General features: G+C 37.6%; 1 protein-coding gene across 1 annotated transcript; it reads left to right on the forward strand.

The window, feature by feature from the left end:
- LOC101396690 (olfactory receptor 6Y1) lies at nucleotides 1-13,360 on the forward strand. Its single transcript, XM_087417519.1, is given in 2 exon segments — nucleotides 1-33; nucleotides 12,377-13,360. Coding segments are annotated over 2 exon segments (1,017 nt in total).
- Nucleotides 13,361-14,604: the final 1,244 nt, after the last annotated feature.

Genomic DNA, 14,604 nt, shown 5'->3' on the forward strand with positions numbered 1-14,604 from the left:
ATGATACCTGGTGTTCCACTAGCTATCTATGAGGTAAGAAACATAAGGAAGAAAGGCACTCAAACCTAGGCATTCTAGCTCCATAGTCCATATGCTGAAGTACTCAGCATATTGAGGCTGAAGATGCAGGAATATATGAAAATCATGAGTGTTTGATACTATGGTTGAGAAGTTAAACCAACAGCAGAAAATACCTACATCTATGTTTTTTAATTAAACGATAAAAATTAACTCCCATTTGTTGAAATCACTATAATTTGTGATTTCTTTTATTTTCAGCCTAGTCTATCTAAGAGTATACATTTAATTTTTGCCTTGAATTTTTCAAATAATTTTTAATTTTAGATTTTTAGAAAGTTTTTCAAGTGAAATATATTTTTGTAAGTTTCCAAAGAAAGATCATGATTCCTCCCCTGAAATCTTATACTTTGTCATTCCATCAAGTATGATATTCACTTATTTCTTTAAACCTGTAATTCACAGGTTAGGCAGAGAAAGGCTGGTTATCTCCCAGACGCTACCTCTGCAGTTTCAACAGCTACTACCAAGTCAGTTTTGTTTTATTTTATTTTGCCATACTCAATTTTCCTTTGTTTTGTTTTACTTATTTTTTTAGGTTATGAATGTGTACTCATTGTAGCCAACTTTTCACCAGGAGTGGATAACAGAAAGGGAACAAAGAAATAGCATGTAGTGAAGTTAATTATGATTCTTTAAATGAAATTAATCTCTTTTAAAAACAGTGCACTGTTCATCACAATTGACTAAGAATGTTCTTGCATTTAACAAGAAAACAAATTATATAATTTTTATTCACAAAACACTGCATGGGAAGCACAAATGTGGTTATCTGCCTCAAAATGTTTGTAACTTAAGAGAGGAAATAGAAAATATAAACTTTCAGAAATAATTATAAAATGCAAGGAAAATTATAATTCCCAATAAACTTTAATTTATTCATTTAAAAATTACTCCATTTCTTCTTACCAAAGCTAAATGCATATTTATCCTAAATATTTCTCCAGAGTCAGACGTATTACAGTATATGAACTCTGTACTTTTTCTCACTCAACTCAAAGTTGTATTCTCTATCTATTTTTTCAATGTTATCCCTAATTAACTGTTTTTTTCTTGTGTGACAGGAAACAATGAAGAGTGAACTTAGAATTCTTTTTTTGCTTTAAGCACTCAGAGTTCTAACTACAGTTTTTTTGTACCAAGAAATGATTAAAAACAGTTATAACAAGAAAAGACCATATTTTGTTTTTATCAGTTCTAAATTCACAATAGTAACTAGCAAGATAAAATTTTTTAAAAATTCAAAGATGGTGACTGTGGTTTTTGTCCATAAAACTCCCCATGATAGTATATAATCAACCAGGCCCTTTTCCTGTGCCTCATCTTCCTCTGCATTGAAGTAATACATTTATTATGTCATATGAATAAAATGGGACTCTGCTCCATTCATTCCCCCACCCAACAGATTTTTAGGTGCCTACTAAGTACCAGGCAGAACTAGAAAACATTGAGTTGGACAGAGTCCCTGCCCTTGAGAACTCTCAGTACAGGAATTTTTTAATTGATTTTTACAGAGACTCAGTCTTTCTATCTTCCACCAAATTTTGCCAAGTGAACAGATTTTTTATTTAAGAAGTAGCATACGGTGGACTCCACCTCTAGTTTAAAATGAAGACTGGAGGGGGCGGCCCCATGATTTAGTGGTTAAGTGCGCTTGCTCTGCTTCTGGCGGCCCAGGTTCGGATCCCGGGCGCGCACCCATGCACCGCTTCTCTGGCCATGCTGAGGCCATGTCCCACATACAGCAATTAGAAGGATGTGCAACTATGACATACAACTATCTACTGGGGCTTTGGGGAAGAAAAGGGAGGAGGATTGGCAATAGATGTTAGCTCAGAGCCGGTCTTCCTCATCAAAAAGAGGAGGATTAGCATGGATGTTAGCTCAGGGCTGATCTTCCTCACAAAAAAATAAAAAAATAAACAGTAAAATGAAGACTGGAAAGATGAGACAATCCCTAAAGAAGCTAATTAACTCAGGAGTCATTTAATTAGAAACTGCTTCATTATTTCATTGAAATATTTAGAAAATTTCAAAAATGCCAAAAATTTTTATGTTTACATGCAAGCATATCACAAAGGAAATTGGAAATTAAATTAGTTAATTTTTTGAACACTTTCAGATTGCCAAGCGTGAACAAATACTCACAAATAATAAGATGATTTTATATGTCATTTATTATGTGGCAGGTACCATTCTAAACACCTTACATATGTTAACCTATATAATGATCACAATAATTCTAAGATCCATACTATTATTATCCCACATTTCCAATTAAAAAAACAAACAAAAACTGAGACATAGGTTAACTTTCCCAAGTTCATGTAACTAGGACATTGCACAGTCAGGTTTCAAACCCAGATGCTCTAGTTCCATAGTCCATATTCTGAATTACCATTTAATACTAACTTTTGATCCAACGTTAGTATCACCTTTTAAAGATGAAGAACATGATATTTGGAGAGTTTTGAGAATTTTTTTATGTCACAGAGCTAACAAGCAACAATGAAAACCTATGTTTTTCTTTTTTTTTTTTCGTGAGGAAGACCAGCCTTGAGCCAGCATCCAATGCCAATCCTCCTCTTTTTTGCTGAGGAAGACTGGCCCTGGGCTAACATCCATGCCTATCTTCCTCTACTTTATACGGGACGCTGCCACAGCATGGCTTGCCAAGCGGTGCGTCGGTGCGTGCCCGGGATCCGAACTGGCGAACCCCGGGCCACCGCAGCAGAGCGTGTGCACTTTACCGCTTGCGCCACCAGGCCAGCCCCTGTTTTTCTTTTTTTTTTATCGAATATATTTGGAATGTAACATTGCATAAATTTTAGGCATATAACATGTTTCTTTGATTCATTTATATATTGCAATATGATTGCCTTGTAGCTATATTTATCACACTGCATAAATACAATATCATATTCTATATTCATTACACTGTGCATTAGATCACTATGGCTTATTTACTACCCATTGAAAGTTTGAACACTTATCTTTGCTCCCTACCCTCATTCCCTGGTAATCACCATTTTATTCTCTGTTTTTTATGTTTGGTTTTTTAAAATTGTTTTTTCATTCCGCATATAAGTGATATCATACAGTACTTGTCTTTCACTGTCTGACTAATCTCACTTAGCATGATGTGCTCAAGTTCCAACCATATTGTTGCAAATGGAAGGATGTCCTTCTTTCTCATTGCTGAATAATATTCCACTGCATATATATACCACATCTTTTTTTTTTTTTTTCATTGAGGTAACTTTGGTTTATAACATTACATAAATTTCAGGTATACATCATTATATTATGACTTCTGTATAGACTGAATTGTGTTCATCACCAAAAATCTAGTTGCCACCTGTCACTGTACATGTGTGCCACTTTACCCTTTTTACCCTCTCTTTACCTCCTTCCCGTCTGGTAACCACCAATCTGTTCTCTGTATCTACTTGTTTGTTTGTTTTTCTTCCACATATGAGTGAAGGCATATGGTAGTCGTTTTTCTCCATCTGACTTATTTCGCTTAGCATTATGTCCTCAAGGTCCTTTCATTTTGTCACAAATGGCAAAAATTTGTCTTTTTAAGGGTGAGTAGTATTCCATTATATATATATATATACCACATCTTCTTATCCATTCATCTGTTGATAGGCAGTTAGGTTGCTTCCAAGTCTGGGCTATTGTGAATACTGCAATGAACATAGAGGTGCATATATCTTTTTGAATTAGTGTTTTTATGTTCTCTGGATAAATACCCAGAAGTGGAATAGTTGGATCATATGGTATTTATACCCAGAAGTGGAATAGTTGGATCATATGGTATTTCTATTTTTAATTTTGACACATCTCCATATTGTTTTCCACAGTGGTTGGACCAATTTATATTCCCACCAGCAATGTATGAGGGTTCTTTTTTCACTATATCCTCACCAGCACCTGTTGTGTCCTGTCTTCCTGATGATAGATATTCTAAGGAGTGTGAAGTGCAAATCAAAATCATGTTTTTCTTAATTGAAAGCCATGTCCTCTTTCTGTCGTATTTCACAGAAATTTTTTTATTTTCTATATCGCACTTGCTTTCTCTAAATCAAGGGAATGCTATTAAACTTCTGTTTCTTATTAACTGGAGTTTCGATGAGAGAGGAGGTTCTGGCTCTTGAAGTATACCAGCAAATGTGTAAGGGCTGAGTAAAACTATTACAGTAAAACTATTACAGTAAAACTATTTGAAACGACTACTGATCGATGACCAGGATAGTTCCTGACACTTAGAGGATACTCAATAAATATTTATTCATAGATGAATAGTCAGGCTCCTAGAGATTGATAACACAGAATATCACCAAAGAACCACTAATGAGCTAGAATACTCCCTGGAAAGAAGTATTATCTAAGTTTTCTGTCGAAGAATTTTGCTTTTGAAATTTTTTATTGAATTGGAAAATAATGAAGACCAAATAGTGATTATTCCTAGAAATATGAACAAGGGCCCTTGTAATCTGAGAATTTTCCTATTCTTCCTTAGGAGAATTCTGTTATTTTAATAAAGAACTTAATTATATATTTGGGAAGGCTATTTTATCTTGACTACTTCTCATCTTTCCCAGCTCCAGAACAGTACAGGCTCCTACACCGGTCAACATCCTCACCATAGTAAGGCATGTCAAATTCCAAGAAATCCTGCTCATTTTCTGCCCTGGTCTTGGGTGTGGTTCTCAGGCTAACCATCCCTGTGTGTGCAAGGATTGTAACCTATGTGCAGCATATACACCTAAAGAGACAATTGTCCAGTTTCCATGCCAGTATATTTTCTATACAGTCTCACTGCCTTCTACCTTCTCCGAATACCTTTATATGCTTCTGAATGCGTACTATTTACAGATAATAAGAGTAAATATAGATATATACTTACTCTTTTTTGAAAATACAGGTACTGTCTGAATGTGGTGTATTTTTTTAATATCTACTGAGTTAACTTATGCATGAGAGTCACGTTGGTGTATAGAGTTGTTACTTTGTGTGTGCAATATCTGAGTGTGTTTGAAGTTTGTAGGTGTGTGTATGTGCTCATATACTTGGGTCTCCAAATAAGAATGACCATTCCCCAGAAAGAGAAGAAGACACACATTTTTCCCTAAACTTCCTCTTCCCCAGAGTTTGGTGGGAAGGAGAGCATTGCGCTTCAAGTCAATTTAAGATCACTCTTGTGCCTCAAGATTCCACTTGGCTTGCTAGCTCTTCTCTCAGTATTCTTCCAGGATCCCCTCAAGCCCTGGAAAGGCCAAATGCTTTCCTGAGGGCTGTGTCTGTTGGGAGGTGTCCTGTGGGAGGGAGGGAGTTGATTCATCCTCCTCTAGTAGCTTGGAGGTAGGCAGAAGCACAAATAGCTCCATTCTGCACCTTTTTCAAGCTAAGCAGAGACACAACCAGACTTTCCCAGCAACTCTCTAGGTTTAGGGACATCCCTTCCTCTTCCCAGTCTACATGATTTCTTCTCTTTTCTCAGTGTAAGCTGCCCATGCCTGACAAGGCTGAGAAAAGAGTTGTAACACACATCACTGAGAAAATGGTGAGTTGAAAAAAGACTCCCAGATATTTCCAAAAGAGGAATTTGGCCAGCTTTTAATTATTCATTATTATGAAGGGAGGCAGGGGGTAATTGAAATCATTTTTTTTTAAATCATTGGTTCTTCAGAGCTTTAATTTTATTGATTTTTAAAAATAGTTTGTCTTTGAGCCTATGATGAGTAGTGTAGCAACAGTATGTAGTTGAGGGGTGAATTTACTATATACAGAGATTAATTTCAATTCAACAAAGATTTCTTTAGCACTTATGCATAGTAAGACATAACAAAAATGTTAGCGATTCAGAGGTACGTGTAATATAGATTATCATGTCTTTTTTTTTTAATTAATTAATTTATTTTTTTTAATTTTTTGTTTATTGCAGTAACATTGGTTTATGACATTCTAAAAATTTCAGGTGTACATCATTGTACTTCTGTTTCTGCATAGATTACTTCATGTTCACCACCAAAATACTAATTACAACCCATCACCACACACATGTACCGAATTATCCCTTTCACCCTCCTCCCTCTCCCCTTCCCCTCTGGTAACCACCAATCCAATCTCTGTCCCTATGTGTTTGTTTATTGTCTTTTTTAAGACTACTGTAAGAACTCACTCTAGAGGAAATAGGCTTGAGTCTCCAAATTGCCCAATGGTCTGCTCTCCTGAAGATACCTCAATTTAATGTGTCAGCTCAGCTCTATGTTTGCAAAGCGCAGAGTCCAGGTATATTCTGACTTAACAGACAGGAAGAGAGAAAGTGGTAGAGAAAATAGAATTAATGTATGACAGTACACAAATGAATATGTGTATGTAAGGAGTGGTGGTGGAATATAGGTATGTGAGTATGCAACATGTGTTTTTATGTTAAATAAGGGCAGGGGTTGGCAAATGTGAGGGTGGTTGCAGTTTTGATGACTTAGAAGCCCTTAGAAGACAAAGGAAGATTTCACTTCTCTTCATCGTACCATAAAGGGAGTAAGATAAGAGTCCCTTTCTCCTATGCTGTTTATTCAAAACAAATGCATCATTTGGTCATATTTATCCTCAATTTGAGATCCTGAGATAAACTACAAAGATTAATCATGTTCAAAGTGAGACTCATAGAAATTAAACCACTTTCCTAAAACTACCCAGATGGAAAGAAAATTATTTCAAAACATAAGCCATGGTTTTATAAAGTTATAAAGGATGTAGGGGACCAGTAATATGAAATATGTTTTTTTTTCCCTAAAGTCTTCAAATCAGCTCATAGTAGAAACTGAGAGGTGCAGAGGGGGTCACTACATGACAGCTAATTATTATGAACTGCTATAAACTTGGGAACGGCAATGCGTACAGCCCTAAAGCACATTCGTTCCTAAGAGGTGCTGGGAAAAGAGAGGTGGACTAGAATTATATCATTTTAAAACTAATTTAAATGAGTAAAAATGTGTTTATCACCTTTAGAAAATGTCTTGCCATTGAGGGTCTGAGACTGATATGTCCACCTCTGACCAACCTACATCTTTTTGTCGTCTCCCTGCAAGAGTTGGTAGATTGAGCACAAAAGATTACCCTGTCATACCTCTCACGACCTGTGTCTCACTTTGGAGATTTCTGGGAATTCAGTTTGGCTGGACCAATCTCCACAGAGCTGGCATGACAATTTTCAAAATGCCTCCATTGTTGCGAATGCTTTGACCACATAAGATTTTTCCCTTGTCCCTCACTTCTAGTCTAAGGCGTATGTTTCCCCACAAGCAACAGAGCAGATCCCTCCCCAAGCCCAGCATGATCACTGTTCACATCGTCCATTACCTATTGGGAAAGCCATCCACACCCTCCCTGGGATATCAGAGCCAGAGCCTCCTGCTCCTCTTCGTTGGAAGGCTCAAAGGGATGAAGATACTCCTATTTCCTGTTTTCAGAATAAAATCAAGCCTTAAATCCCATGTGTATTTTCTGGCATTGCTCCGCATTAAATTCCTCAGTTAAACTGAGATTACCAAAGAAAGATGACCACAAACTTCAGGGGAACTTACAACTTGATTATATATACACAAAGACACACAGACACACACACACACACAGACACGTCCATATATACACACACACAAACATATTTGAGAGAGAGAGAAATGGCATAGTTTAGTCCAAAAAAGGAAAGACATGAGGATATGAGGCAGAGGTAATAGATTGGTGGTGGAGGAGATCGGGTAGTGAATGGACCTGACAGGTTTTTTCAGAGAGTGAAAGGCTATCCTTAAGTCTTATTCTTTGCAGCTCCAGAAAACAGAACCAGAACACACGAATGTGGCAACATTATGTTCCTTAGGAGAAAACCCTGAATCTTCCAGTCAGAGGTTTCTTTTTTTTAAAGCATGACTATATCTGTAGATATGGTTTTCTGCTCCTGTAGAAGATCAGGTAAAGATTAGGTGAATACTTGGATTTACGCATTGGAGATTCACAAAACTGGCAAGGAGTTAAATGGTATGTCCTATCAGGTTCCTTGCAGCTCTAAGATCCTGTGTTTCTAGAGCTGAACATTCCTCTTCCACTTCTTTAGTAGCGTGTGTGTGTATGTAATTAATACAATGGACTATTAATTGTGAAAACTTATGAAATACAGGCTTTTTAAAAAACATCATGATTGTAAGTCTCACACTAACTTTTAGAATTCTGTTCAAATCGCGCTAAAATGTAAGCTGATTTGTTCTTCTTGCACTTACATTCTTAGTCCATAAAAGAAATTAAATTGAGTGGAGTGTGTAGGATAACCAGGTATTAAAGCTTGCCAGGGACTGGAACGTTATCATCAATAAATTGCTACTCTGCCACTATATAGTTGTTTGACATTGGGAAAATCACTTGAGCACTCTGGGATTCACTTCCTCATATGAAAAGAAAAAAACGTTGAATTAAAACCCCACTGGTTTTAAAATACTCTTATTCTATGAACTAAGTCCGCAATGGATAGCTGAGAGTTGGCTACAAGGAACAGAGAGATTGTTTCAAGCCGCTGCTAGGTTATATGTTTGAGGTCCAGGGTACTGGAATCTTCACTTGGCTCTTGGCTCTCGGCTCTCGTTCTGGCAGTTTGATTCTTCTCTCCCTCAACTTTCATTCCTCAGACAGGGTGCTTCTGAAACTGTTTCAAAGGTACGATTTAATGCTCAGAAGAAGAAAAGAAGACTTACCCAACTCATGGATCATCCTCTGCCTACTCTTACAGAAAAAGCAGAGGGGAGTAAAAAGAAATTTGAGCATTTTCTTTCAACTCTGTCATTAAACAATTAGCTGTGTGACCTTGAGTTAGATATTTAATATCTCTGGGTCAAGTAAACACTATGACATTTGTCCTAGCTAACTCCCTGATTATGAAGGTTAAATGAAATAATGTGCTTTCAGATATTATAAGGTGATATGCAAATGTGAGGTAGCATCTGGCTGTGAAAATGCTGCTGTACACTCAGCACATCCTCTTCCGGAATCCATTTGCTATAGAACATCTGTTGGAGGGAAGGCTGTTAACTATGGGAGCCTTGCTCTCTTCCTCATATGTCTGCCATATGGACTGTATAGTCTTGGAAGCTGCTAGATGTGACTAAGATGATCTAGCCCTGGAGATTTGGAACCTAGATCCGTTACTATATTTACATTGCATGTGACTTTTGGCAAAGCATAATACCTCCCTGTACGTTAATTTTCCCACTTATCAAAATACAACAAATATACCTTTAATATATATTTGCATTTATATATATATGTATTTATGTATTTAATATATACATGTATTTATATATATGTAGACTTTTGAGGATCAAATGTGATCATACTGTACTTCTAATTGATTTCCTTTTTTATTTGAGTACAAGAAAGTGCAAAGCTAAGTTCCATGTTTAAACGATAAAACTGCTCAGTCAAGTGTTTTTTTTTTTCTAATTTTTTTTTTTTTTATGAGGAGATCAGCCCTGTGCTAACATCTGCCAATCCTGCTCTTTTTTTGCTGAGGAACACTGGCCCTGGGCTAACATCCGTGCCCATCTTCCTCCACTTTATATGGGAGGCCGCCACAGCATGGCTTGCCAAGCAGTGCGTCGGTGCGTGCCCGGGATCCGAACAGGTGAACGCTGGGCCGCCGCAGAGGAGAGCATGCACTTAACCGCTTGCACCACCGGGCCGGCCCCTCAGTCAAGTGTTCTTGAAATAATACTGTATACTCCCTTCTTTAATCTTTTCTTCTTTGTATCTTTATTTTGTTCTCAATCATCTGGTGGTACTGCATCTATACTTTTACATTTCTGTTGGAAGTAGAGGAAGAATGAAAGAATGCATAGTTCTTATGACAAGATCCCCCACTTTATTTATTAATTCTTAGTCTTAAAATTAAATAAGCTGTTTTTATGTCCAGCTTTAAGTCTAAGGCATCTATTCTGAGGATGCAATATCTATTGCTAAAGTCCTGATTGTATATAAAATCATTGCATTTTCTTATTTGCTGGAGTCATTCTTAGAATAGAGTAGTTAGGCTAGAATTCTTCTAGGGAGCACCAGAAAGGATTCCAGGAAGAAAGGACTTTTGGGTGTAATGCCCTGCCTATACTCTGGAATATAAAAATGCATCCAAGGAATAAGCCCGAGGACACAGCTCTGGAGACTGGTATTCTATTACTATGAGCAGAGGAAGTGCCTCCCATACTACCCCTCAGTAGCTAGAGACATGTTAATTTCATCTATCCATTTGAAAGGATGGAAATGTGGTGAGAAAAAGCAAGAATTGAGAAGGGGCCTAAACTATTCATAAATAGATTTCAAGTTGGTTTGACTCTTAGACTCAGAGATTAAAAGAAAGCAGGCTGAAGGAAAAGCTAGAGAGGATTCACAGACCTTGCCTTGTTTATAAGCTCCACTGTCCCACTGCCTAGTGAATCCTAGATTGTGGTGAGCAAAGCCAAGTTTTGTGTTGAGTGTGTGTGTGTATGTGTGTTAAGGGCCTGTATTCCAACAGAAATTAAAATGGTTTGTTGAATTTGAACTATTATAAATTGTTTGCCTTTTTTGGTCATCTGCAGCTGTTTTTCTCTCAAAACATGGATAACTAAGAGTTGACTATTCTGCCTTTCTTTAGGATCCTAAAGCTGACATCTAAGTAGAAAGAGGGAAATGGATGAGATGAGCAGTTCTTTCACTCCATGTCCGTTTCCTCAGGAAAAAAAAAGAAAAGTCTTTTCCAGTTGTCTTACATATTTATGCCATAAAATACATAGAGAATAAACAGAGAATAGAGATAAATAAATATTTGTTGATAAATAGAGAATAAGAGTAACTGGCTCTGGAGAAGGGCAGAATAGAGAAATCTCACAGTAAGACACAGAGAAAGATTGAAAATGGTAAGGCGTTTAGTGTCCAGTAGGTTTTGGAGTGATTCTCAGCCCAACCTAGAAACAGGCCATTTGTTTTGTTGAATTACTGAACAGAAGTGCAGAAGGGTCACTAATGGCAGAAGACATCTTGATTCTCTATTTTTTCTAACATTACTTTCAAACAAGTTATGAGTTCTTTAATCTAATATCCTTGGAAAGGTCCTACAGTCCTTTCCCCCTTTCTCGTTAACAATGCCTGTCGTTTCCACCTTTTAGATCTTTGTTGATTTTTTTGGCAGGGCACTGGGAGTGTTAGTAGGGTATCCTGGAAAGGTAACGGCAAATATCCATAGGAACTTAAACTCTAAAGTTCATTAGGGCCGGCCCTGTGGCTTAGCGGTTAAGTGCGCGGGCTCTGCTGCTGGCGGCCCGGGGTTCGGATCCCGGGCGCGCACCAACCCACCGCTTCTCCGGCCATGCTGAGGCCGCGTCCCACATACAGCAACTAGAAGGATGTGCAGCTATGACATACAACTATCTGCTGGGGCTTTGGAGGGAAATAAATAAATAAATAAAAATTAAAGTTCATTAGCTGCTGATAAAATGTGATGTAATTATATTACATCCACTTTAGAAATAAAAAGAACTAAATTCTTAAAGCTTATGCAATATTTTCATTTAGCTAGAGTGGGGCAAAATTGGAATTTGAATGTACTGTTTTCAAACTCCTAATCAAGTTCTCTATACAAGGGACTAGATGAAAGGAAACATTTATCTTTTAAATTATCCATTCAATTTTGTTCTCTGAAAAGCTGGTGAATATTCATATCAAATTTTCTATGAATCTTACGTGTTTGCTCTAATACTGCATCACTCAAGCTTTACCATCTTGTTAAATAAGTCAAAAAAACAGGAGGATTCTCTTCAATTTACAGGTAAGTGGGATCACGCAACTTTTCCAGAGTCATAGAGATTATACCTGGAGAAGAGCAATTGAGTATCCTGCTTCCTTTTCATATGCAGTAGATGAGAAGGTATTGCCTATAGTGTAGGGTGGTATGAAGGCCATCCTTTTATGCCCAACAGTGATATATTGGAAAAGCATAGAACTGGGGGTCAAGACGGTCCAATTTCACTTCTGTGTAATCTGGGGTGAGTTATCTCTCTTGGTTTAATTTGAAAAAATTAAAATATAAGCTCCCTAAAGTAAATTTTTGCTCAAAAGTTTTGCTTCTAATCATAATTCAGAAGGAAACAAAGATATAAAGGAAGGAGAGCTTCTATTGTGATGAGTTTTCTGGTGGTGGGCTCTATCAATGTCAATAACCGTAGGCTGGTGCTTGGGACATGGAAGGAACTGATTTTGTCTGTGCCCACAGCTGGCTCTGATCACCAAGATTCTGAAGGTAGATAACCGTACAGCGACAACACATTTCATTCTTCTGGGATTTCCAACACGGCCACCCTTCCAGCTGCTCCTCTTCCTTGTTTTCCTGGCAACCTACCTGCTGACACTGCTAGAGAACTTTCTTATCATCCTTGCCATTCACAGTGATGGACAGTTGCACAAGCCCATGTACTTCTTTCTGAGCAAACTCTCTTTCCTGGAGATGTGGTATGTCACAGTCATCAGCCCCAAGATGCTGGTAGACTTCTTCAGCCACCACAAGACCATTTCCTTCAATGGCTGCATGACTCAACTTTACTTCTTTGTGACCTTTGTCTGCACTGAGTACATCCTCCTTGCTGTTATGGCCTTTGACCGTTATGTAGCCATTTGTAATCCACTACGCTACCCAGTTATCATGACCGCCCAGCTTTGTGGTACACTGGCTGGGGGATGCTGGTTCTGTGGGCTCATAACTGCCATGATTAAGATGGTTTTCATAGCCCAACTCCACTACTGCGGCACACCTCATATTAATCATTACTTTTGTGATATTTCTCCACTCCTCAATGTCTCCTGTGAAGACTCCTCACAGGCTGAGCTAGTGGACTTCTTCCTGGCCCTCATGGTCATTGCTGTTCCCCTTTGCATAGTGGTGGCGTCTTATGTCACCATTCTCATGAACATCCTTAGGATCCCTTCTACTCAGGGCTGCCAAAAGGCATTTTCCACCTGTGCCTCTCACCTGACAGTTGTAATTCTCTTTTATTCCACGACCCTTTTCACCTATGCCCGCCCTAAGCTTGTGTACGCCTACAATTCCAGCAAAGTAGTATCTGTGCTCTACACTGTCATCGTCCCAGTCCTCAACCCCATAATTTACTGTCTGAGGAACTGTGAAGTAAAGGCAGCCCTCAAGAAGACCCTACTTTGCAAATGAAGTGGACCCAGGGAAGATGCAGCTTTGAGTAATTAAAAAACTTACAGAATCCCTTCAGACCTTAATCAGAACATGATTACTGCATAGTTCCTCCCACATTCTTGCTTTTGGCTGTCTATCAACCTCCAGTACTTTAACACTTCTCTGTGTGTATGTCTGCGTGTGTGTGTGCACAAACGTGGCTAGAGAAACATCTTAAAAAAGTAGCCTCTACTTCTAGATCAGTAGACAAGTTTTAAACATTTTCAAAAAATTATTTGAAATGAAGACAAATTTTTTTCTCACACTAAAATACAAACTCTGTGAGAGAGAGATTTTTGTCTGTGTAGTTTACTAAAATATCATCTATACATACAACTGTGTCTGGCACATAGTAGGTGCTTAATAAAAATATTTGTTGAAAGGATAATTGAATAAATACATGTTTGAACACAGAAGATGATGGGAATTGTGACTACATTTTGACTTTTTGGCCCTCCCAGTCTCTCTTTCCCTCCTTCCCTTCTGATTGTTTTTGCTCTACCTTGTCATTTTCATCTATCTTTTTTCTTCCCTTCTAACTCTCACTCTTTTTGTTCTCTCTCTCTCTCCCTCCCTCCCTCCCAATTTCTCTCATCCCTCTATTTTTCCACAGAGACATTGGCATGTGTTCATTTAAATATAGTCACCATCTCATCTTAATTGACTCATTTGTAGATAAAAAAAGTTTAAAGCCAATGAGTGGCCCGAGCTTTGTGAAAACTCAAGTAAAAATGTAGACAGCATGTCATTGTGTTTTTTCAAAATTTTAAGCAGTAAAAGAAAAGTTTTTCTGTATTTTCTTACCGTAGATTTTATTACCAACTACCTTTCACTTCTTATACCACAGTTAGCTTTTTAACAATCAGCTTCATAATTTATAATTCCATTTAATAAATTTCACCTTTTTTTAAGTGTACTGTTAGATGAATTTTGGAAAAGTGTATAGTTGTAAAATGACAGCAATCACTATATAGAACATTTCATTTCCATCATCCCAAAAAGTCTACCTGTGTCATTTTTTCTTAAATCTTACCCACACTCCTAGACCTAGTCACTAGCAACTGATATGCTTTTTGTCACTTTAGCTTTGCCTTTTCTAGAAATTCATATAAATGGAATCATACAATACATAGTCTTTTGTGTCAAGCTACTTTCACTTATAATAATGCCTCTAAGATTCTTCCATGTTTTTACATGTATGAGTTACAGGAATTGCTCAGTGCTATTCTGTTGTATGGATAGAACACAATTCGTTTTTC

This window comes from Ceratotherium simum, chromosome 2 (genome assembly GCF_057802395.1).
Source record: "Ceratotherium simum simum isolate JZ-2026a chromosome 2, ASM5780239v1, whole genome shotgun sequence".
Classification (NCBI taxonomy): Eukaryota; Metazoa; Chordata; class Mammalia; order Perissodactyla; family Rhinocerotidae; genus Ceratotherium; species Ceratotherium simum.